Genomic DNA, 25,847 nt, shown 5'->3' with positions numbered 1-25,847 from the left:
TGAGGGGGGAAGCGAAAAGGCAAACCTGACACTGCCTGGGGTCAGTAGCGTGGACACACTCCGTTGTCCTTCAGCCAGTGCGCTATAAATGAAATAAACTAGTTGCTCCCTCTGCGTGTGACCAGCACCTAGCACAAAGGGCCCCCACTCCTGACGGGAGCCTCTCGGTGCTACCCAGAATCTAACTAACACTAACAACAGTACTGTAACAGAGGGCTCTAGTGTAGACCCCCGGGGGGTCACTCTCGATTTACACCAGCCCGGCTGAGAGGAGAATCAGGTCCTGACAGGAGTGGAAAGCTCCCAAGAAAGCCTGTTCCCAAGGGATTCCGAGCCTGATCACTAGACCGAAGTTGTCCTTTGGCTGCTTGTCCGAACTGAGCCTTTTGCAGCTCACCTTCCATTAGTGACGGCCACGGTCGGTCTCCCATGTTTGTCGGGCAGGAGCTATCCAGCCCTATGGAGGCTCAACCCTTCCTGCCTGTGAGGAGGTACAGCGCCAGTTTCCAAAGTGTGCAACCCCAGCCTGACTCTCCTCTACGCTTTCCCTCATGCAGCTGTCAGCCGCTGAAAATCTCCCTGCTGCGAGAGTCTGATATGACAGTTTCCATTTACCCACCAGGCTGTGCTAAGAGATCAAACAAACCCTCCCCAGTGCCTCTATCCAATGAGACGTAGCAGCGAGGTCTGTTTACAAAGCGCACTGTAGTGCCAGGGCATATTGCTGCATCTCCCCAAACAGCTGCACAGTGAACAAAAACCTCCTTCCATGGAGGGCTGTTAGACGGGTCTTCCTGCAGCCCCCTCCTCCCAGCTGTCTAGTGCTCTTGAATCTCCAGGCAGCCCCAGTTCCTTAGTGGCTGCTCTAATGCTTGCACAATGCAGTGGATGATGCACCATTAGCCAGACATATTCAATAAATCAGAATCCAATTACCAGGTTAAGGAAATTGGAAGTAAATGTAATTAGCCCAGGCCCCTCCACATGCTGTGCCCTTGCTTCCTCCCTTAATGAGAGCTTTTCTTTTCCAAAGCACTCGACACCATGTCACGCACCCAGAAAAAAGCTGACACTTGGCTGCAGCAGCCAGACCACAACAGGGCCTGGAGAAAGGGTCAGTCTCGTTGATTTTCCCTTTAAAACTGGGCAGATGGTTAATATCCCCTGCATTCATTCTCTCCAGGAATAGCAAGCTCTCTGCTCAGCTATAGCATGTGTCCGTCAGGGCTGTCAGCTCTCCTTCACAGGGAAGAGCATCTGTCCTCAATAGGCAAGGGAGTGAAAAAATCACAACAGAAACTGTGCTAGAGAACTGGTGCAATTTTATCATTAGAGATGGGTTCAGGCCCTAGCCTTAGGAGCTGGATTGCTGGAAGTTTGGCTCCCACATTTTGGTTCTCCCTCTTTACCCAGAGGCAATTTAGGAATTTCAAATCCAGACCCAGGATCGGATTCTGATCCAGATTCAGACCAAGGGCTCTGGTGCAGGCCTAGCTCTACTTATCAGAGTACAGTAACTCCTCACTTAACGTTGTAGTTATGTTCCTGAAAAATGCGACTTTAAGCGAAACGATGTTAAGCAAATCCAATTTCCCCATAAGAATTAATGTAAATGAGGGGGTTAGGTTCCAGGGAAATGTTTAAACAAACAATTTAATACTGGTACACAGCGATGATGATTGTGAAACTTGGTTGAGGTGGAGGAGTCAGAGGGTGGGATATTTCCCTTACTGCTAAATGATGAACTAGCAATTGGCTGAGCCCTCAAGAGTTAACTCTCACTCTGCAAGGCAGCAGGAATGGAGGGAGATATGCGCATTTCCCCTTTAAGTACACTGCCTTGTTAATTAGATCAGCTTGCTGAGACCACAGCTGCTGCAAGCTCCCTCCATCCTGAGCCCTGGTGTGTCCCCCCCCCCGCTCTATGGAAGAGGGGGTAAGCGGAGTGCAGGGGAGGCGGACACCCTGACATTAGCCCCCCTCTTCCTTCCCTCCCCTGCACAGCAAGCAGGAATCTTGGGGAGCAGCTCCAAGGCAGAGGGTGGGAGCAGCACATGGCAGTGAGGAGAGGGACAGCTGCAATTGCTAGCCCGCTGGGCAGCTGCTGCACAGGGAACTTAGGGGAGCAGGGAGCTGATAGGGGGAGCTGATGGGGGGGCTGCCGGTCCACCCTGGTTCCAAGCCCCCACCAGCTAGCTGCAACAGGCTGCTCTTCCTGCAAGCAGTAGACAAGGCAGGCGGCTGCCAAACGATGTCAGAAGGGAGCATTACACATCTTTAAACGAGCACGTTCTCTAATGGATCAGCAACGTAACAAGGAAACAACATTAACTGGGACGACTTTAAGTGAGGAGTTACTGTACTAAGGATTCTGGCGGTTGGATGGGAACTACATTAGGAGCTGAAGGTTGGGCCATGTCCTTGGAAAGCAACTCAAACCAAATGAATTGCAGAGAGAGAAGCAGGACTGGGGAACACAAGGGAAAGGAGTTCTAATTTAGCTCTCGGAAGGAAGGGTTCAGATTGCCCCAGCTGCTCCAGGCAGGTCAGATCCCCTCCCCATACATCAAATCCACCCCTAAGTGATACCATCCAGGAGAAGATGCAGCTCCTTCACTGTGCTACCAAACCAACAAGCCTCTTCTGTCTCCTAGTGCAAACCCTTTAAATAATTCTTTGCACCATTTGTCATTGTCCTGCATGAAGAAGCACAGTGCTGGGGGCCAGGAAGTCCTGGTTTCTAATCCTGGATCTTCCCCTGGCTGTCTAGACAGCCTTGGGCAAGTCCCTCAGTGATTGTATTGCCCCATGTGTGAGTAAGGTACTTCACAAGGAGGTGAAGAATCAATTAGTGATTGTTTGTTCACTGCACTGAAAGGAATACTGCTTAGATTCATAGATTCTAGGACTGGAAGGGACCTTGAGAGATCATTGAGTCCAGTCCCCTGCCTACATGGCAGGACCAAATACTGTCTAGACCATCCCTGATCGATATTTATCTAACCTACTCTTAAATATCTCCAGAGATGGAGATTCCACAACCTCCCTAGGCAATTTATTCCAACCCTGCCTGCACCCCACCCCCCAACTCCCTGCCCTAAGCCCCCTGCCTGCACCTCAATTCCCTGCACTGAGCCCCCTCATACACTCCACACCTCTCCTGCACCCCAACCCCCTGCCATGAGCTCCCTTGTACACCCTGCACCCCTCATGCACTCCAACCCACTGCTGCACCCCGCACCCCTCATGCACCCCTTTCCTGAGCCCCCCATACACCCCGCACACCTCCTCTGCCCCAATCCCTTGCCCTGAGCCCCTTCCTGCACACTGCACCCCCTCCCACACCGCACACTCCCTCCTGCACCCCAACCCTCTGCCCTGCATACAATTTCCCCACCCAGATGTGGCCCTCAGCCCAAAAAGTTTGCCCACCCCAATTGTATATCCTAGATGTCCACTCATGGAGATCTTAGCTCTCCCCTGTAAAAGATGGGATGGCAACAGGATAGGTCTCCATAGGGCAGCATTCACTCCTTCCGCAGGACCCCAAGAAGGGTTCTCTGCAGGTCTGGGGATCCAGACATGGGGAGTGGGTGGGATGTGCCTCACCCTCCATCAGCAACATGGGATTAGGAGAAAGGTATTAGAGCTAGAGGCAGCGGGTAGTGTCACAGGGACTGCTGCTGGCCAAGAGAGCCCTATGAGTGTGGCCCCATTGGAATTGCACCGGCAAGAAGCTGGCTTGGATCACAGAGCCTTATGTATGGCCCTGGCCTCCCACTGAGTCCTTGAAATCTATGAGGATCCCAGGGCTCCAAGGGACTACAGGCAGGCCCCATAGAAAACGCTGCCCCTGCCCCATCAGAATGACCAGGGAGAACACTTTGCCAGAAGAACCTCAGGGAGATTCCCTACCATAAGTTTGCCCACAAGAGGGGACAATTGGGGCCGCTATTGCTACAAGCAGCTGACTGAAGAAGTGACAACATGCGCCGAGCAGGTAGGATATGGCCTATGGCAGCTTTTCCCCTGAAGAGCCTCATGGGGAAAATGGGGATTAAAACTGGGTGAGCTCTTGTAAAGGAAAGTGCTGGAACCCTTTGCCTAGCTATAGTGAAATCAGGCCCTTCTAGACCCTCCCCACCCCCCAGAGCTGAAAGCACTCAGCTGCTACCTGTCAGTTTTCCACTGTCATTAGGGGACTCCATCACCATTAAGTCAAGCAGCACTGTAATTATGAAAGAAGACAATCCCCCAGATCCACCTGCAAAGCACCATCCAAATGGCCCTCCAAAGCAGAGAGCGTGTTTCTTTGAGAGTGCCACTCAGGAACCCTTTCCTTTGGCTGATGGAGAACTAGCTGGATAAGTTCTTATATTTCTCTCCCCCCCACAACCCCTCCATTTTCACTCTGCAATAATCCCTTCCTCCCTTTATTAACTCCTTGTCCTGCTGAACAAAATAGCGAGCAGCTGTGCTGCACTTGGCACTTCATTTGATTGTTTCTTCCGCAGCGCAAGATCTCCGAGGGCCAGAGGGGTCAGTGCTGGTGGTATGCTCTCTCACACACACGGTCCTGTTCACTCAAAATTCTGCCTGTCTTGGAGGAAGGTGAGGTCTACTTTTCCTTGAGAATCTGAATGGAATTCAATGTCGTTCACCCTCCTGAGCAGATGAAGTTTTCAGTGGATAGGATGTCAGCGTCATACATGAGACTAGACAAACAAAAGGGGGAAGTCTCATCTTAAGAAAATACAGACCAAATCAGACCCCTTCCTCTTCATTTGTGGGTGGATCAGTGAATCTACTGTTTACTCAACACAAGCACCCAAAAACTAATGAAAGGGGCACTCAATAAATGTAGGCCTAACACTTAGGTTTGGTTTATATTGAATAAAGTGGGAGAGGTCACAAGCATCATAGAAATAGAATAAAATCACACAGTTGCTAGCTCTCAGGATTTTATTGTGTGTCTCATGATATTTGGTGCTTCTCTGAAAGCCCTGGCTTCAGGAGGTGATTAGGAGAGAATATCAGCTTTCAGTTTTAAAAAGTAAAGTTTCTAACCCTAATGGTTGCAGAGAAAAGCTTGAAAACAGGACTTGAATGCACCCTAAAGGAGCAGAAGCCAGAAGGGAAATAAAAGGCACTCAGCATTTATTTTAAGCCAATCTCATGATTTTGTGGACCCATCTCATGCTTTTGGAGGTCAGCATGAAAAAAATCAAGAAACATTTAAAGGTCAGACTTGACAAAGCCCTGGCTGGGATGATTTAGTTGGGGATTGGTCCTGCTTTGAGCAGGGGGTTGGACTAGATGACCTCCTGAGGTCCCTTCCAAACCTGATATTCTATGATTCTTTTTAAAATGTCAGTGCAATCAGTAGGGATTTTTGAGGATTTAAACATCCCCTTCCAATTTGGGAAAAAACTAAAACAGCATTAGTGTGTTTGCACAAGAGAACCAGGAGTAGAAACAGATTATAAACAAGAAGTAAAATTGACTAGTCTAGCTTCCCTGCCCTGGTGAAATGCAAACAACGTATCAAACAGCACAAAAGCTGTTTAAATTAATTGTCTAAGGTGATATTAGTAATGCATGTAATGAAATTATTTTTAAACCAACATGTCTTATCTCATCAGGGTATCTTTGAAGACAAAGATATCCCCTAGGTATGTTCCCAATCCAAGAACATAGTGTGCCACATCTCTGGCCCATTAATTTGTAGATATAAATCTGATAATTTTCATATGACTTTACATTGTGCCTCTTCATATAACCTTGTGGTGGGTCTACCCATGTGTGACCTCTGTTTTCATGGAACTTTGTATCAAAGCCTCATTTAGAAACTTTGCATTGCCCTTGGTATAATATTATAGCCCCTAAGGATAGAATAAGATAGAAGAAACATTTCTTTTTGCTAGCAGTAGAACAAGAGCTCTCCCCCCCCCACTCTTAATCAATTGCCCTATTGAATGAATGAGGTGTGAATGAGCAAGGCATGAAAGGCAGCACCTCCAGACAGCCTCAACTGTTGGAGCGGGGCTGGAAGCCAGACCCAAGGACAATAAAACGTGTCAAGTGGGCTCATTAAAGACAAGCAGACATACTGACGGCCTCGGGGGTTAGAAGCAAGCACCTTCTTTTGGAAACACCCTCTTTGCAGCATTGGGACAACACTCAAAAGAAAGCAGCATAAAGGACCAATGGACACAGACACAGAGTTTGAATCTGGTCTAGATTTGCATAAGAGGAAAGCTGCTATAAAAGTGAGGTGTCTTGCAGAGGACCCCGGGTCTCGTCTTGTCAACATGGGAGCATCGATCCGGATCGGCAGAAGCCCGGCTCCACCCCCTCCCCCATCTAACTCACCTGGCCAGTGAAGTTAAGGGGAGCAACTAATTGGTAACAACAAGACGGAATGGGTTTGTGTGTGTGTGTGTGTGTAAGTGTAATATATTATATGCATATAATACAGTGTTAATGAATACATGTATTACTAATAAATGTGGTGTTCTGCCTTATTCCTCTGAAAAGATCCTGTGCAGTACTTTAAGTACAACAAATTCCCCCCCTCAAGCATATGTTTTTTGTCTCCAGTGCACACCTTTAAAGAAGGACCAATCATGTCCCTTTTTGACTAGTGGTGCCTGATCAAGGAAGAGGATGGGAAGGATGCAAGAACCTGTAATGCCTGGTGTCGCGGATGGCACGGTCACTGGGAATCCTCTCGCTCTCCCGCTGGTTAAAGGCATAGAGGCGGTATGGGTCCTCTCCGCCCTTCCATTTCCGGGCACTCAGGTACCTTCTCTCTTCAAACTGATCCCAGAGGTCATCCCAGTCGACATCTGAGCCCTGCACACACAAACATTGAACCCCGTCAGAACATGGAGGCCTGCACATCACAGGTGTCTCTGGGTAGAGTGCAGTGACACCCAGCAAATGCTTAGCAGCTCCTCAGCATGTGTGCTCTCTCACACCCGCTCACAAATAGTAGTTGAAGTCAATGGAGGTGCACCAATTTACATCAGCTGAGGATCTCGCCCGCTACAGATCAAAAGGACACAACCACGGGAGACCCTTAGCATTGCCCTTTGGCAGCTAGCTCTTCAGGCAAACCTCAGCACCATCCAACAGCCATGACTCACTTGGTTAAATTATATTGTGTATTTTAATGTCTTCTCACACCTGTCAAATATTCAACTGCCTGGCAAGGGCACTTGGGCTCAATCTGCACTTCCTTTCAGATGGCTTGGTGCAACATCTGTCCTGAAACGCTGCCTGCTCACCTGGACGTAACTCCCCTGTAGGGTGACCAGACGTCCCGATTTTATCGGGACTGTCCCAATATTTGCTTATTTGTCCCGATATTTTGCCTCCGCTCACTGGATCCCTCCCCAAATCCCCGCCCTGGCCCCGCCTCTTCCCCAAGCATGCCGCATTCCTCCTCCTCCCCCCTCCCTCCCAGGCTTGCGCTGATCAGCTGTATGGCGGTGCAAGCGCTGGAGGGAGGTGGAGACGGAGCGGAGGCAAGCTGGTGTGTGGGGGGGTAGGGCATGGAGCTCCAGCAGCCGTTTTTTTTTTTTGCTCCGCCGCCAGCTTTTTTTTTTCCTCCGTCCTGCCCCGCTATTTCACCTGTGTGATCTGGTCACCCTACTCCCCTGCCTCCACATTATTGCAGACAGCAGGGGGTCCTGCAAAGCAAGGCATTTGGGGATAAATCATCCCCACTGTTTGCTCGGGTATAGAGGAGCAACAGGGCTATGATGTTGCTCGCTCAACTATACAAGAGTCAAAGTGTCCTTTCGTTAAGCAGCACACAATGGGTCTGGGCCGGCTCTGAGGTGGCGAACACAAGGTGCACTCGATAAAAATCACATCGTTAAGCAGCACAACCTCTTTGATCTCAGCCTATGTGTAAAACGGAGTGATTCAAACATGTACAGTAATTTCAGCACCAAAGAAAATTGTGATCTTATCGAATAATTGATCTTTTTTTTGTAACTCCATCTCACAGCCGCTCTCCCCTGCTAATGGCACAAAATGAAGCTTTTGAAACAGGCGATTTTTATCCCATAATTGATTTTATTCACATCGGACAGCACATTCTCCATGTTAATAGGAAGGGGGAGGGGAAAGTGATGGCTCTTGCAAATGAACAGCCTGTATCCCATACATCAGTTTAAGCAAAAAGGGCTGGATCGAGATTCCCCTCGAATGTCCCTTCTCCCACTGCAAGGCCGTTGGAGTGAAATTTAAGGGAACACAGGCCACCCCCAAAGTCATGGCACTGCTTCACAGCACAAAGACTCCCAGGTCCCTCAAGACCTCTATGGTTTTAACCAAAGGCGGCTTTATTTCTTGTCCTCCCTCCGGAGCACTCCCAATATTTCTTACTATTGCTCACCCTGTTGGGCCAAATTCTGATTTCAGTTATACCAGCGTAAATCAGGACCTAACTCGATGATCCTCAATGTTACTACTGAGCAGTGACACAGAGATCAGAGTCTGGGCTGTTGAATGGAAACTCTTCAGGGCAGAGACATCAAGGCTCATTCTGACCTTACACTGGTGTAACATCATTATTCTCCCTGGAGAATACTCTCTCTCTGTTCCCTGGGGGCCAGATTCACCCTGCTGTAACTCCAGCTGAGTCCACCTCCACCAGTGGAGTTACCCCAGAAAGAAATTTGGCCTTTGGGTTCCATCTGGTCAATTTACTAAGCAGAGGAAGCGATTCCCCTCTTGCACCCCCTAAGCCCATTCAACAACAGAGGAGCAAGCTCAATTCTATTCCAACCCTGATCCAAGCACATGATCAGGCCTGGTCTGATTGCAGAAGCTTTATTACCAGCCATGCGGCAATAGGCAAGACGGCCATGACTTTATTTTCATATCCCAAGGTGAGCATACAGTTGCTGAGAGTTATAAAAATCATCTTTTAACTTGCAGACGCAGCACATTCAGCAGAGGGAATAAATATGGTGCACCACAATGTCATTTCTTACAATTGCTTTTCTGCTTATAGCCACTCTACTGGGCTGGGCTGCCTCTGAGGACAATTACAGAACAGTCCACCTTACTGAACATCCGTCCAGCATCCCAGGCCATCAAGAACGAAGGAAAGTTATTAAAGCGTTAAGGCCACTCCAGTCCATCAGGAGGTTTATGAGCAGAAGGCTATCCATAAAAGTTTGTAGGCTCTTGGTAGGAATGCAGAATATTGTGCAATAAATATAGTTTATGTTTTTTTAAGGCATCTTGTAAAACATGATTTACCAGCACAGCGAAAGATCGGGGAAAAACTGAGCTGATTGCATCTCAGAACCACTGAAGCCCTGAAATTTATAAGGGTTGGAGAGGACCCTGAGATTCCAGCGCTGTTGAAGAAACAGTCAGCGGTTTAGATCCCAAGCTGAAGTTGTGTTTTTGAAAAAAAAAGTTGTATAAAACTTAATATGAATAGAAATGTTTCCATTTTAAAATGGCGATAAAAACAGGTCATTTAAAAAAAATGTATATGAAACAGTGTTATTGAATTAGACAGGAGACCCAGAAAAGGGAATGGACTACAAACAGGAAGTGAAACTGACCAGCCAAGTGAGGGTAGAGCAAAAATTAAACCATCTGCAAAATATTACAAATTTCTTTCTTTCAGCTTTATATAGAAGAGGTAATACAGTGTGGGCCTGATTCTCCATTGCCCTGCACCTTGTGTACTCCTTTACAGCAATGCTCAAGTGGATGTAGGGCAGAACAGTGGAGAATCAGACCCTGCATTGAGAGATTTGTCAGTACAGCATCCCTTTAAAAGCCTTGGCAGAATGGCAACCTATCCTGGGATGGTATGGCTAAGCGGCTTGGCCCTTTGATCTCTGAATAATTATGCTGCAAGGGAGTGTGGGCCAGTCTCTGCCAGCTTGAGCTTGACGCTTGCCAAGTTCACATGGCATAATGGACAGATGCAGTTCCAAGACAATGCAATTAGGCAACTGCTGTGACGTCAGCCATATGTTCTAGGCACCTCTGTTCGTACTTGCAGCATTACAGGGACACCAGCCATTTACATATGGTGGTGAGACTGCAACATTAAACTCGGAAGTTCTGAACAGCCTAGCCTGTGGGTACAGGGGTTGAGTGTGCTCCAGCTAGGATTGTGTGCTCAGCAGACAAGGCAAGGAAACAAGCTACTGTAGATGACTGAATAGGACTTTTCCATTTATAGATGCCGATCCTTGGATAGAAGGCATCTGATGTCTAGAAGCAGAGCTGGTTTATCAGACAGTGAATGCTTCCTGCAATTAAAATGGAATGTTCCCCCTTCAAGTTTGGGGCACTGTGCTGCTGGGAGGTGCATCTAGGGTGAACATCTGCATTTTAAGGAAATGCCACTAGGAAGACTATAGTCCAGCCCACCTTCACTTCCAGAAGCTCAGGCCACGCAGAGGCAAGGCAGCACTGCCTTTTGCCTGGCCTCTCCCTGGAGGCTGGGGAGACTAACAGACTGTCATTACCATGCTCCTCCTCCTCTTCCCCCCACCCCCAAGCTGTCTGCCTGCCCCTGAGCTGACTTTCTCTCCTTTTAAACTCTTCCTCCACTCCTGGCATACCTTGAAGGTGCTGCAGGGTAGGGCCACCTATGAGCCCAGAGTAACTCCTTAACCCCTTCCTGCACAGCGTGGGGCTTGCACACTCGTCCCATCTGTGTAGGGTGACACACATGTGGCAATCAGATGCAGAGCTTCAGCACTTGATTACATTCTGCAGAGTTTACCCCAGTGTCCTGGCCAAATTCCTATTGGATAATTACACTCTCTTTACTATCGCTAAATACCCCCTTGGAGTCTCATTGGGATGCAGTATTCTTTAACCTCCTCTCCTAAACTTCCTGTGAGGCTGCATGCAATTGGATGGGAATGTTTAGACAGCAAATCTGCACTGGATATCAGGAAGGATACATTGTATATATACACAAGTGTTTTACTGACAGACTGCTTCTCCAGCTTGCAGGTAGGATTTACCTGTTCCTGTACCACTGACAAAGGAAAGGAAAAGCCCTATCACAGATGCAGGGACCACACATCAGTTCTGGATTATTGGATAAGATCTTCATTATATTTCCACCATGTATTATCACCTCTTCCTCACACTAGAATTCTGTCTTGGGAGTTATTTAACCGATGTGCAGAAATCTAAATTTAATTTATTATGATCTAACTTACTTTAGAAGCCAAATTACCCTGCACTAGAGAAAGATCAAGTCAATATTCCACTTGCCTTTCTATTTATCTTCTGCAGGGCTCCTCTCTCTCTTTGTCTCATTCATTTTCTCCCATGTTCTGGTAATAAATTCTAATTTTTTTCCTACACAATTAGGCAATTTCTCTTTCAATGCTGCAGTTTAATGTTTGGTATTAATTATAGGAAACAGTCACTTCTTTTGGCAGAAGAGTTTGAGAGATTGAATAAGTCTACAGCAGAGGGAGAAAAATAACCATTCTCTGGTTTAAAAAAAAAGGGGGAGGGGCAGCCTACCACTTTAATGAAATAGGTTCTTCTCTCTTCCTCTCAATAGCACCAGGCAAACCACTCTGTTAGGAAACTTGCCTGTTACAGATTCACTTACAGTAGTTAATCAGGTTCACCAGCTGTGAAAAGCAAGCTCTGCTTTTGTGCTTTAGATGGGTGAATGACTCACAGAGTTTGAGATCAGTTTAGAAGAGTTGCATCTAAAGCCTTTCAGGACTATACAAACTGGCATCAATATTAGCCTGGATATACCATTAAATAGGCATAGTCGTGACATTTCTAGTAATTCCATGGGGCTGGAAACCAGCACAGTGAGCAAACATTTGTCCCTGGTAGCTACCACCTTGTGTATTAGAACTTACGCTTTTTTTAAGGAAGCCTCCAGCCTCTAAGATTGTGGAGAAAGCTATTCAAATGGGAGCAGGGTGTGAATGGATGCCAATAACTGCCATACATCAATGGAATGTTAATTCTGAAACTTACTGATGGCAATTTAGATTGCAGTAAAGATAACTATTTCACTGCTGGTCAAAGAAAGAAAAACAATCATGATCATGTCTGGCATGAGCCAAAGCCTATTGAAGACAGAGTCTTTAAATTGACTTCAGTGGGCTTTAGACTAGATTCATTATGAAGATTTGAACAAATGACCTTGAGTGCAAACACTTTGACAGCAGAAGTGAGTGAATCTTGAGCTGTGGGTGGAGCTTCCGACAGCACTGGAACCCACACTGGCTGAGAATGCATCTTTGTCCATCTTTAGCAGCTGAGCCGGATAAGAGCCTACTACAATTGGCAGCTGCCAATCCCTGTGTTCAGACCACTTGAGCAAAACTGTCCCTCAAAAGTGCCTTCAGATCCTTCAGGATTCGAGATTATTATTTATAATTTAAAATACCCAGTGAGTTCTAATGCTTCACTATACATGGACTGAACAGAACCGGATGTGGACAACTTTTAAATAGACCCTTTTCAGGTTTTTGAACCCCAATATTCCCCTACAAGTAGCTTTTCCTGTTCAGCTGGGAGGGCAAGGTTCTTTCCCTGCATTGCTTCCGTGAAGGGTGTGCAGCAAGGAGACACTGTTAGAAATGAACAAGTGTGGTGTTTGGTGCATCCCAAACAAACAAAAAACTAATTCGAGAGACATTAGACTAGTCCTCGCATAGAAGCGTCAGAGTGTGACCAGCTGACAAACAGCCCGAATGCATCAGGAATAACACACCTGGATAAGCCCTTGGGAATCAATTATAGTGCCAATGAGCGGGGGCAGGGAGAGAAACCGTGTACGCTCTAAAGGGAATTGGCTGAGTTTATCCCTGGTAGAAGTCAATGGCATTACACCAGGGATGAACTGGGTCTCATCAGCATAGTCTCCCAATCTCTGACCCCGACCTGCTTTCCCCAATCAAAACCCTGAGCTATCACCTCCCTGGGCACATTACAAGGAGAATAGAAAATGCTACAGGCAGGGCTAGAGACAAAATTCAATTCAAAGGGGATCTACCTTATTACACCAGATATTTGACACTTTCCCAGCTGAGAACACTCTGAACAGCCTCTTCCTTCTTTACCAGCTTGCTAAGTGGGCTTCTCCAAACCACCTGTAGCCCTATTAAAGCGAGAGAGAAGTCTCTCACTGTGACAGTACATTAAGAATTGAGAGTCTAAGCACAGAGATGTACTTCCTTGTCTGCCTCTTAAATCAAGGCTCAGAAAAGAAAGGGGGGAGAGTGCGCAAAGAGCAGGTCATTAGCAGTAAAGACTACAATTTTCCAGAGATTGTTAATGCTTTGTTTATGTGGATTTCTATGAATATGACATTTTAATGGCATAATAATTGTGTGATTACAGTGCAGCAGGGATTGCTGGAGCAGGAACAGAGAGTGAGTGGCTCAGACCGATGCAGCTGTGGGTTCTTCAGTTTCCCCTGGGAAGCTCAGGCTGCAGCCAGGTATCCACACCATCTCCATCCAGGGCGCATGGGTGAGCCAGCCACCACGCCATTGCATCCACACACTCCCACCACGAGGGTGGAAACCGCTTCAGTAACAGGTACTGTAAGTGGCAGGTCAAGGCTGCCATGGAAGGGAGAAGGCTGCAGTTACAAGAGCATGTCACCCAGCGAGCCTCACCCAGCTGGTTCGAGATGCCTCGCCTGCCGCTGGGCTTTACTCAGTGTGGTGCTGCATGCAACGATCAACGGTGCTTCAGGAGGATCAGGTTCATGTCACCCAACCTGCCCCTGGTGCATTGCCCACTGGGATGCTGCGCGCAGTAAGGAAGAGCTCAGTGGGCTGAGCTGATGCACGCTCCCCTGCCTGCTCCTCCCAGCCCCTTACCTAGAAAGGTGCTGTGTGCAAGAATGAGCCTTGCTGGGCCATTCTGCTTTTATTATTGGCCCCAGGGCTATGAGGGCCAGTATCCTGGAGATTAGTGTTTGCAAATGCGGCCATGCCAACCCAACAGAAACAGGTTGGGAAAAGTATAAACAGAGCTCAGGGGCTGAATCACCAGCAGGGGCAGCTGTAGCTTTTTTGCCGCCCCAAGCACGGCAGGCAGGCTGCCTTCGGCGGCATGCCTGCGGGAAGTGCGCCGGTCCCGCGGCTTCAGCGTACCCGCTGCCGAATTGCCACCGAATCTGCTGGACCAGCGGACCTCCCGCAGGCATGCCGCCGAAGGCTGCCTGACTGCCGTCCTCGCAGGGACCGGCAGGGTGCCACCCCAGGCACGCGCTTGGAGCGCTGGTGCCTGGAGCCGCCGCTGATCACCAGCACTACCTGCAACTCCTTGGGTTTTCCTTGGAGCTCTGCCATCCAACCTTGCTTAGCTTAAATAAATTTTAAAAAGACCATGGCACCAGAGGTGGTATCTGCAAATTGCAACTACATTTAGGGCAACAGAAGATTAATTCAAGGAGAGAAGGGGCATAAATTTCACCCTGGGAGTACAGGCCAACCCTTGTTTTATATACATCTCAAGGGACATCCAAGCCCTTTGTAAAGGCCAGTGAAAACCATAGACCAGGCAACAGTTCTTTGCCTCAGCAGATCAGACGAGGTGAAGTGGCAACACAAAAGCATACGGTGAGATCTGCAGTACAGTCTGGGATGTTTTTCAATCGCAGGCCTAACGACACCATTTGTCGAGGCCCAATGCAGGAGAACCAATCCAAGTTTTGTTTACAGAGGGCCACTCCCAACACCTAAGGCCAATGGGCATCCAACCCAGATATAACAAACACAGGCAAATGTGCCCTTATCCCTGGGTGAGTCTGACCCAAGGATCTATCCAAATTCAGAGAGAGAAAGCGACTCAACACACTCCTTTTTATAGTTCCTAAAGGAGCCATAGACCCCAGCTCAGCCCCCTCTTCGTTCCCCCTTGGCTGGGAATCTTGGCAATGCCTGCCGTGAGGGCAGCCATCTGCTGTAGATTAAAGGTTTTTAATTCTCTCTCTGCCAGCCATGAGGTACGGCCTCCGTTCTCTGCCATACACTCTCAGACCTCCCAACGGGCCCAGGATTATCCTGCTTTGAACCCCCAACCCTCTTGTCCTGGTCAAATAGCAGTTAGATCGAGGCCCGCCACTTGAGAGGACCCCCAAATCAAGTGGTGTTGCAACCTGTTGCATGGGATCACAGCATCACTCAGGTTTGGTCCCTCTGCTCCTCTATCTCAGTCTACGGAGGGAGAGATGGGCCAAACCTGAATGGTGCTGTGTCCTGCTTTAGCCACTTGTAATGTTAGAAGGTATGCACCTGGTTGCTTTCCTTCCACTGCCCATCCTGAGACATCTAACCCTCAAAGTGTACTAGGGTTCTCACTGCATTTCTTTCCTATACATTATCCCTAGGGTTTATATACCATCCACACAATTCACTCATTATGCATTTGCCGATCACAGCCACAACACACAGTCCCCACAACCAGCTGAGATCAGAGGCAACAAAAACAAGTGGTGTAAGAAACACACTGATGAGTATGGCTGTAGAGGTAGACCTGAATTGGGCAAGAACCAGAGGTTCTGTGAGCATGCAAACCACTGCCCTCTTCAGGATGGAATGAGACCTGCACAAAGTGCATGCAATTAAGTTGTGGGGTAGTAGCAGTCCTGCAAGGAGTAGAAAAAGCATGAATGCTAAGGGGGATTCTTCAGGAGCCTGTGTAACAACAGCCTGTGCTCTAGGAAAAGAGGGTCCCAAGTTCTAATGTATAATTTAACTGCTGACTATGTTCCCTACTTGTAGGCAGCCCAGAGACTTATACAGAATGCACAATCTGTGCGGCAACAATTATAAATACCGAGTCTGGGGGAAATGTTCTGAAACTGAAAATTAAAGATTCCAGTAAGGTGTGAAAGACATTAAGAAATAAAAAGGAACCCCTCAGTTTGGCACAGCCCGTTCTATTCACCAGTCTTCGACAAGTGTCACCACACTGCCAGTTGCAGCGTGAATGCCAGCTGTCTGCAAAATATGCTGCCTGTCACCTGTAAAGAGCATTAAAATTCTACTTCTGCTGGAGTATCCAGGAAAGCAAACACCTTGTCGTTCTTTAGAAAAAACTAATTATCAGGTAAAAGAAACGCATCAGATTGTATAACTGTCTGAGAAACACGAAAACAGGTTCTGGCTCCCCATCCTTCTCTTTCCTGCCTCATTTCCTGGGAGACAGCCCATCACCTCCTGCTGCCTTTTCCCAGGGCTCATCTGAAGATTAAGATCATATTTACATATCCCAAGGGTTGTTCATGCCAGTGACAGGCACTGGATCAATGTCCTCTATTTATTCTCAAGAAATAGAAATGAAATAGAAATTAATGGAGATATCCCATCTCCTACAACTGGAAGGGACCTTGAAAGGTCATCAAGTCCAGCCCCTGCCTTCACTAGCAGGACCAAGTACTGATTTTGCCCCAAATCCCCAAGTGGCCCCCTCAAGGATTGAACTCACAACCCTGGGTTTAGCAGGCCAATGCTCAAACCACTGAGCTATCCCTCCCACTCAAGAGAAAAAATGCAGCAGGGATAGCAGTGGGCCAAGCTGTCCCGAGCCACAAACACCTCCTAGAGGTGAAAGAGGAGGTCAGTTTCCATGGCTCACACAGTGCTGGCACTGAGAGGACTCATTGACCTGTGATGGCAGTTTGCACAATACAGATATCGGATTACTAAACGCTGAACTGAGACCACTAGGCTCATTACATGTAAGACACCAGGCAGCTGTTCTGTAGGAACCAGTTTTAGTCACCAAAAAACCTGAGCGCTTGGCTAATTCTCATTGCCACCAAGACTTTTTCACCCATGGTGACAGAGACAGTTGATGAGTTGTCCATTATGGGGCAGTATCTGGTGGCCAATCAGAGCCATCCACATTGCAGCATGCCAGCCTCTTACACTCCCATGCCTTGGGGTGCTGGCAGAAGAGGAAGAGTCTGAATGAGTTTGACAGACACAACCATGCAGGGAGAAGTCTGATGCCCCATCACTCTGGTATCAGGGTATTAGAAATGATAGAATGCACGTGGGAGAGAGAAGGACAAGTGGGCTTGCGGGGATTGGTGGGGGCAGATGGAGTGGGGGAAGAAGGATGCAACTGGAGAAACTTTGAGGCAGCAGGAATCTGGCCCAGGCCTTCCCAGTTCTATGCCTCATGCCCATCACATGTCTCCAGAACAAAGACGGGGGTCAAGAACCCAGCTTCCTCTCGGCCTGTCTCTTCTGCCATGCATCACAAAAAAACACTGCAGCACTGCACCATATTGTCTGGGATGCTGGGTCAAGGCCCAGGGCTCCACACAACAGGGGTTGTGGACTTACACTGGAGGTGGAGTATCTGTGACAGAAGACACCATAGCCTGGTACAGCAAGATGGCACCATAACCAGATGTCTGACAACTGGACCCAAGATGAAGGGGGAGCAACATGGCAAAGGGCTACTGCAGATCCCTGCTCAGGAAGCTTTGCCTGCCCTTAGTGTTTGACACCCAGGGGTTAGAGACTGAACAGCAGCTTTCGCTGTCAGTCTGAAGATCAATGGGCTTTGGAAATGGTCCTGCCCAGAGCCAGCACGTTCCTGGAAGGACAACGCTGTGTGTGTTACCCCTCCCTAGGAATGAAGCTCACATGGCACAGGGCTCTCCAAGCTCTGAACTCTTTCCCCTCTAACCACTGAGCTACAGAGTCACATTCTCCGTCACCCAATGGCTCTTTAAAAGAGTCTTAAACATCCTGCAGAGACCAGCTCGGGACAGAGCCAACCAATTGGAGCAGAGAACCTTGTCACACTGGTGCAAAAATCATAAAAGGGACTAAAACAACAGGTTTGAAAGAATGAGCCAGTGTAGCTGGCAGACATGTTAGAGACTGATAGTGCCACGCCTTGCACAAGTGTGCAAGGGAGTGGGGAGAAGTCCCTGTGCAAAGACCAGCCTGATTCTTTCTGGGTGCTTCTACAGTATCTCCATGGGGAGTCAGGGGTCTCTGTAACAGCCCCTGGAGTATACAGTATCATGTGCTTCTAATAGCCACATGGGGTGCTGTGTGCCTTTGTAATGCCCCCATGGGGTATTCTACCCTGTGCCTCTAACATCCTGTGTATTTGCCATGACTGAGGCATTACAGAATGAATATAATAATATACCAATGGCACCACAGCATCAGCAAACACCCAAGAACTCCTGGCCATCTAGCACAGCCTGCCTCTGGGGACCCTGCTGTCCTGTGCTCGTTAGAAGGGCAGTAACTCTCTTCCCCGCTTTTGGATGGCTTGAAGTTGTTTGTTTCCATTCAGGGGTACTGGAGGCGGACAGTAATCTCTCAGCAGGAATTGTAACCAGGCATTATACAAACGAGATTTAAATATCTGCTGCAGCATCGGGGGAGGCTCAATTATAGAGATGTTACCGTCCGAGGCACTAATGCCAGCTGAAAGGATTACATCACTTCACACAGAGAAAAGCTCATCCCACCTTCTCCTCTGGTGCCAGCGTGTGCTCTTAGGAAGGAGCGCAACCCCAGCAGGGGTAGCTGGTGGAAAGCAACAAGCTTGACATAACAGGTACCTCCCCCACACAGCACAGTTAACCCAAGGGGAGCTGAGAGGGGCATCCAGTGAGGGGAGGGGAAATTCTATGTACAATGTCAGCAAAATGGGCCAGCATCACAGCCTGACTCCTCTGTGTGGCTCAGAACAGCTATTACATATATTATGTTAGTATCCATAAGCCCCAGTTTAGATCAGGGCCCCAGGAGTGCTGTACATATACCGAGTAGAGATAGTCCTTTCCCCCAAATAGTTTATAATCTAAATAGACAAGAGAGCATGGGAGAAAGCATGTGTTATCCCCATTTAACAGGTGGGGAGCTGAGGCAGAGAGAGACTATGCAAATTTCCTGAAGTTACACAGGGTGTAGAATGCAAATCAGGTTTCCAGAGACAGTCTAGTGCCTTCACCACATGTGATTCTTCTCTGGAGCCTTTCCATGCCACCCTTGGCAATGTGTCTCCTCCCTAATCTGGATGGTGTGAGAAGGTAGTTCTGTCTCCACGGACCATTTAGGCCCTGAACCAGCAAAGCACTTAAGCGCACACTTAAACTTTAGGCACTAGGAGGGTCCCCTTGAAGTCAGTACTCACATGTTTTAAGTTAAGCACAGGCTTAAGTGCTTTGCTGAGTCAGAGTCTGAGTTGCTAGCCTCTGTACTGAGACTACTAGCTGTGGTGGTCATTTTGTGCGGGCACCAACAGTGCACCAGGAACTGGATGGTGTCAAGCCAGTCACAGAATAAAAGCCAGGGTCTGCCCATTTTTACTGAATTTCTTCTTGTGGCAAAGTTGCCACCCCAGCTCACCCCTCCAGACTGGCTATGGTGCTACAGCAACTTTTTCCTCAGTTCCTCCCCCACCAAAACTGTCTTTTGGCCTCCTGTAGCCATAGGCGCATCCTGGCCCTCCAGCCAGAGTCCTGCCCCTTCCAGTACCACAGAGTCCTTTACCCAAAGTACTAAAGTTTATATACAAAATCCAAACCTTCAGCCCAGGTGGCAGCCACCTCACCACAGGCATACCTCAGTTGCTCTGGATGGTCCTCCTGTTGCGCCATATACTTCTATGCCTCAATAAACCCTACAGCCCAGCAGCTGACGTGCTCTTTGGTTCAGACTGACTAGAGCTCCTCAGAGCCCCTAGCACCAAGGCAGGCTTTCAGCTCACCCCTGGCTCTGCTCACCTTCTTTCAGGGTGCATCCCAGAGAAAGGGAACTCTCCATCTCCCCTCTCCAACCCAGCTCCTTATGGAAACACGCCCTCCTCTGCCCCAGCTGGGCTTTATTTCTAAATTTCTCCAGGTGCTAGCAGGCTAGTTAACTGGCCTCTCTGGGCCATATTAACCCTTTCACAACATGGGCATGATGAACATCCCATCAGACTTCTGTTCTGAAAGAGTTTTAGGCAGCTTCTATGAGGTGCTGGCTTCAAGTTATCATTCACCTTTAAAGCAATCAGTCTTTTGACCCTGCTGGGACTTTTATAGGGGGCTGTTCGTTGGTTTTGTGGGCTGTGCGGTTCTTCTCTATATGTAGCAGGCCTGGATCCCAATGCAACTCACAGCCTAGCTTAGCAAGCGTGATGGATCAAAAGCGCTCATGACCCAGGTGGAATGAACAGTGGGCTAGGGCCTGCTGGAGACCTCACCAACACCCAGAGCGGGCATCTTTGATGCCAGAGGAGTTGCAAATCAGAAATTGATCTTGCCCCTGATGATGGGGACAGGGGAAACCCCTTTTAAAATAGAATATTCATACAGATGGCTAAATAAAGCAAAATGCTTCCCTGCAAAGTCTATCCTGCGGCTGGGCTCTCCAGAGAACCTCAAAGCATTTGCTCTAACGCTTTCGTCTTGCCAATGAGCATTGCATACTCCCAGAGAAGCATACGAGCTGCTCCATGTCCAAATAGAAAAAGGCTATACATCACCTCCCATTGTATCAGTGGGGCAGTGAGGTCTGTTTGGGTTCCTCAGTGAACTTGTCTCTTACTTATTCCAGAGGCAATAACCTCCTGTCCCCGCCCCCCGCGTGCTTTGGCTTCCTTCAATCCAGAATTATTCAGGTGCTAAATCTTCTCTCACCTGGGTCGGAGCCAAAAACCAATGGAAAGACATGCATCAGGCTCTATGTGGCCTCCTTCAGTCTCATCACTGCCTCCCAGTCTCTTCCCACCTGAAGTTTACACTCCTTGTCCTCCTTGTTAAGGCTCTGCTCCCACCTACACTCATCTCTCCCCCCCTCATTCCTGCACTCTGCCCTCTCTTCTCGCCATGTTGCTCCCACTGGGCTACATTCTGCCTTTTGCATGCCCATTAGAGGGGGTACCTCAGAGCAGTGCTACTCCCCAGCAGGAATTCTGGATGAATCGTTTCTTCCTGAGGGCTCACTGGGAGCCCCACCAGGGCAGCAGCACTACCACGGCAGGCCATTCCTCTGGTTTGAAGCCAGACAGTCCTCTTCCTATGGTTCTCTTCCCAGTCCGGTTTTGTCCAGTATCACAGACAGGGGATGCCATTTTGAAGAGTGCACCGCCTCGCCCCCACCGGCATAACCTCGCACATACAGCGTGAGTGAAGTCAGGCCACATGGATGACGCCATCGTCAGGAGTCTGCTGCCACCTCATACGCAGTGTGCCTGCAAGGTCACACTGGTGGGGGGCAGGGTGCTCTTCAGAATGTCATTCTCCGTGTTACGTGACCTTGCACACACCACGTGTGCCAGGTCATACGAGTGTTGGCGGGGCACTCTTCAAAATGAGTTCGTCCATGCAGCATGACTTCACTCACACCGAGCGTGCAAGGTCACACCAGTGGGGGCAAGGTGGCACACTCTTCAAAATGGCTCCATTTAATTTAATGGAGTGTGCAAGGTCACACCAGAGGGGGCGGGGTCATGCTGTTTCCAGAAGTACCGGAATGTCCAGTATTCTGGGGATGCGGCAGCTGCCGCCCTATTACCCATACTGTGGGTGCAACATGTGCTCATCTCTGCATGTCCTCCCTCTAACCTGCCCCCTCTCCACTGCAAGTGCCCTCGGGGAGCTAGCAGGGAGCAGGATCCGTGTCCCCCAACCAACATGTGTCTGGCTCCTGCTACCCCAGTTTCCTCCTCCCACACCCAGCCTTATGCTGCTCTCTCCCCCTGCAATGACATCCCCTTTTCTTTTGTCTCAGCCTGCCTTCTACTGTGACTTCCTCTCCAGAGCGGTCTGCTCTTTCTTCCTCTCTTGTCCTCCTTCAGCAGACACCTGTAGGAACTACTTCAGTGCCCATGGCCTGCTCAGTCTTTGGCCTCTGCTGAAACTGTCAGGAAAGGTGCCAGTTCTGACAATGATCAAAGCCAGCTTCTAGTGTAAGGAAAGCAAGCTAATGCTTGGCCATTGTTTTTCCAGGAATACCAAGCCACAAGCTAGCCCTCTCTCCATCCGCAGGATCAGCGGGCATGGCAAAAACTCACTGCCAGATCCCGCTCTTCATAACAAGACTGGAAGGGGACACAATGGCCTGATTTAAATGAAAGTTGTGGTTCCCGGCCAATGGGAGCTGCGGGGGGCAGCGCTTGCGGGCAGTGCGCAGAGCACTCTGCCCCCTCTGCCTAGGGGCCACAGGGACTTGCTGGCAGCTTCCAGGAGCAGCGCAGAGCCAGGGCAGGCAGGGAGCCTGCCTTAGCCCCGCTGCACTGCCAACTGGGAGTTGCCTGAGGTAAGCGCCGCCTGGGTGGAGCCCATGCTCCGATCCCCCTCCCGCATCCCAACCCCCTTCCCCAGGCCGGAACCCCCTCCCGCAACCTAACTCCCTTCCAGAGCCCGCACTCCTTCCCCAGCCCTGAGCCCCCGCCCGGAGCCTGCACCCCACACCCCCTCCCACAACCCAACCCTCTGCCCCAGCCCTGAGCCCCCTCCTGTACCGCAAATCCCTCATCCCTGGCCCCACCCCAGAGTCCACACCCCTAGCCAGAGCCCGCACCCCAACTCCCTGCCCCAGCCCTGAACCCACTCCCGCACTCTGAACCCCTCAGCCCCAGCCCAAAGCCCCCTCCTGCACCCTGAACCACTCATTTCTGGCCCCACCCCGGAGCCTGCACCCCCACTGGAGCCCGAACCCCCTCCCACACCCCAACCTCCTGCCCCAGCCCACTGAAAGTGAGTGAGGGTGGGCGAGACCGAGCGACAATGGGGGGGGGATGGAGTGAGTGGGGAGCAGGGCCTCGGAAAAGGGGCAGGGACAGGGCCTTGGGGGCGGGCCCTCAGGGAAGGGACGGGGCAGGAGTGTTCGGTTTTGTGCGATTAGAAAGTTGGCAACCCTAAGACATACCCATTCTAGCTTTGATTGAGCTAGCGCCAACAATAATAGCAGTGAAGCCATGGCAGCACAGGCTAGCCACCAGAGTACATGGCCAGATCCCAGGCAGGCTTGTACTTTGATAGCTAGCCCACGCCACCACAGCTTCACTGCTCTTTTTAAGCAAGCGAGCTTGGGGATTTTTTCATCTGCTGCAATCACAGTTCCTGATTGCAGTGGAGACATTCCCTGCTGATGACTCAAAAGGTGAGACCGTAGGAATTTAGGCACTGAAATACAGGTCTCCACCACTTGTGCTGAAGTAGTGGGAGGGGCACCGGGCATCCTTCACAGCCGTGTCCATTTGGCTCAGTGCATCCCACCCTGCTTGGAGCTGGAAGCGCTCCTTGGCCCGGCTCTCTGCTCACTCTGCCTAAAGCCAAGGCAATGCAGGCAGAGCACTCTGGTCCAGTTTCTCAGCAGCCTGGATAAGCGTGGGAGCTGCATGAGCAGCAATTTCATACTGTGAGGCATGAGCTCCCCAGATCCAAACATTCCTAAAACGTGTGCGCACGCACGCCTGAAATACACAACTATACCCTGATACGAATTGCCCTATCGCTGCAATGCCTCCCCCTGCTCACACCACCACAGAACATCCCTGGTATCGGCGGAGGGGGTCTTTGAATTCCAAAGGCACATAGGACCCAGCTCCATTTAGAATCACTCATGAGTGCCCAGCACCCGGTATCTAATTCCTTAAAACCATAAATTAGCCCAGAGGCTAGTCTGACACATGGAGACAAATCCTGTTTAATTATAAAGAAAAGGAAGGCGATTATATCCTCCTGGAGACCACTTCTGCCTGCTTCTGTTTTATTTATACATGATACTGTATAATGAGCTGAATATTTAGGAGGTCAGCATAAAGCAAGCTGTTGCCTGGAGAAAAAAATACCCAGCTCTGTATAGATTCACAGCCAGGCAGTGGGTATGGGAGGGTGGGGGGTTGCTCATTTCACTGCTGGCAAAGACCTCTTACATGGATCATCTCTTTCCCCCCCTACTCCAATCACACACTGGGAGATTGTTCCCTGTGGTACATTCTCCTGTCTAGCTCTAAAAGACCCATCTGTTGGGAGACTATTCCACACTCTACCCCCCATCAGAAATGTTTCCTAATACTCAACATATCATTTCCTATTGCTGAATTTCATCTCTTGCTCCTTGTTACCCTCCCCTTCCACCTCAATCCACGCCTCGCTCCTTGGGGTTTATGCCTTTCAAGGACCTGTGGACAGGCCTGTGCCCGCTTGGTCATTTAATCAAGCTATCTAAGATTTCACTCCTCATCTTTCTTTGTATGCCAACCCCTCCTGCCCTCTGATCATTGTTTGACTTCATTGTTGCTCTACACAGAGGTCCCTCCAGTTTGTTGATATCTTCCTGGCACTGACGTTCCCAGAGCTGGATACGTTCTGGGCTATGCTGCTATTCCGTGAGAAAGGATGGGATTTGGGAGACCTGGGTTAAGTCCTTGCTTTGTTACAGGCTTCTTGAGTGACCTAGGGCAACTCACTCGGGCCCAGATCCTCAGAAGATATTAAGGCCCCTAACCCTCATTGATTTAGGCTGGTCTACACCTAAGTTTTGCCAAAATAGCTGTCAATTAGAAGTGAGAGACCTATGTTTGCAAAAACCCTAGTACAGATACAGTTATATCAGCAAAGAATCCTTTGAGCAGCAGAGCCTATTGTGTTTGGGAATCTGGTTTAAAGTCTCTTGCCAATAGATCTATACCAGCAAACCCTTTCTAGTGTAGACAAGGCCTCAGTTTCTCTGTGTCTCAGAGTTCCCCATTAAACAGGTGGGAAATACTTCCTGCCTCACAGGTGTTGTGAAGATGAATACATTAAAAATTGTGCTGACTGTGGTCATGTATAATCAGCATCGTAGATCGCTCCCATGCCTATCAGAGAGACAGGAGCAGATCTTGAACACAGTGGAGATGAAAATGTGAAGATGGATGCTTGGAGTTACAATGATGAACCATGTTCAGAATGAACTAGTTAGGGGAAGCGTGAAGATGGTACCAATTACAGAAAAGTTGAAAGAGTCCAGGCTTAGATGGTTTGGGCATGTGAAGAGAAGATCAAAAGAATATACAGGAAACAGGTTGTTACTGTCCACTTCTCAGTGTAAGAGAAGGGTTGGAAGACTCAAAGCGAGATGGATGGATAGCACACAAGAGAGTTGTGGAGTTTCCAAAGAACTGCTTCAAGAAAGACTAGAATGGAGGAGGAAGAGTCAAAGCGCCCGCCCATATAGATGGGAGCAAAGCTAGAAGAAAACGACATTGGTTTCACAGCAGCTATGCGTGCCACTGAAAGGTTGCTTCTGAATGCACTAGGCTCTTCTCTCTCCCTCAGCAGGAGGAATTAGATTCAGCATAGGACTGTTGGAACACTATCTTCCCATGCTTTGCCAATGAGGCCCTTGTGGCTGATTCATGCCTGCTTTAAAGCAGACGAGGGTTCCCCAGTGACACCTCCGGAAGCAGAATGTAACTGAGCAGCATCTCACAACCTTCGAGAGTGTCTCGCCGATGCTAGCAAGGGCTATGTGCAGCAAGCCAGGTGTGATCAGGAGGTGCTTGCACTGTGTGTGCTTAGGAAGAGAGTTGGGATTAAAACTGAAGGGCTAGGAGAGGGAGCATTTCATGTAGTTGCCAGTGGCAAACTCTAGGAGGAAATTATTCTGGAGCAAGCTGAGTTTTGGTTGCGTCTCCTGAAATCCATAGTGCATATTCATTGCCCCTCTCTGCTCCCTCTGCACTGCCCGAGTCCCCAGTAGGCAGAGAGCAGGCACAGCCAGCCTCTTCCTCCTCTCCAGCCAGCATCTCCAGTGGCCGGGGCTGTGCTGGGGATGGGGAGCAGCAGGGAGAAAGCAGAGTAGGAGTGTGCCGTGCCCCAGTTGGCATTCAGT

General features: G+C 49.2%; 1 protein-coding gene across 1 annotated transcript in view; it reads right to left on the bottom strand.

Moving 5' to 3' along the window:
- GALNT14 (polypeptide N-acetylgalactosaminyltransferase 14) overlaps positions 1-25,847 on the bottom strand; it is a 193,982-nt gene that overhangs the window by 102,231 nt on the left and 65,904 nt on the right. Inside the window, exon 2 of the mRNA XM_054023906.1 lies at positions 6,686-6,855. Within this exon, the coding sequence (XP_053879881.1) occupies positions 6,686-6,855 (170 nt within the window). The remainder of the gene's footprint in view (positions 1-6,685; positions 6,856-25,847) is intronic.

This window comes from Malaclemys terrapin, chromosome 3 (assembly GCF_027887155.1).
Source record: "Malaclemys terrapin pileata isolate rMalTer1 chromosome 3, rMalTer1.hap1, whole genome shotgun sequence".
NCBI classification, from domain to species: domain Eukaryota; kingdom Metazoa; phylum Chordata; order Testudines; family Emydidae; genus Malaclemys; species Malaclemys terrapin.
The sequence above is the reverse complement of the archived record's forward strand: the minus strand, read 5'-3'. Positions and strand labels throughout refer to the sequence as shown.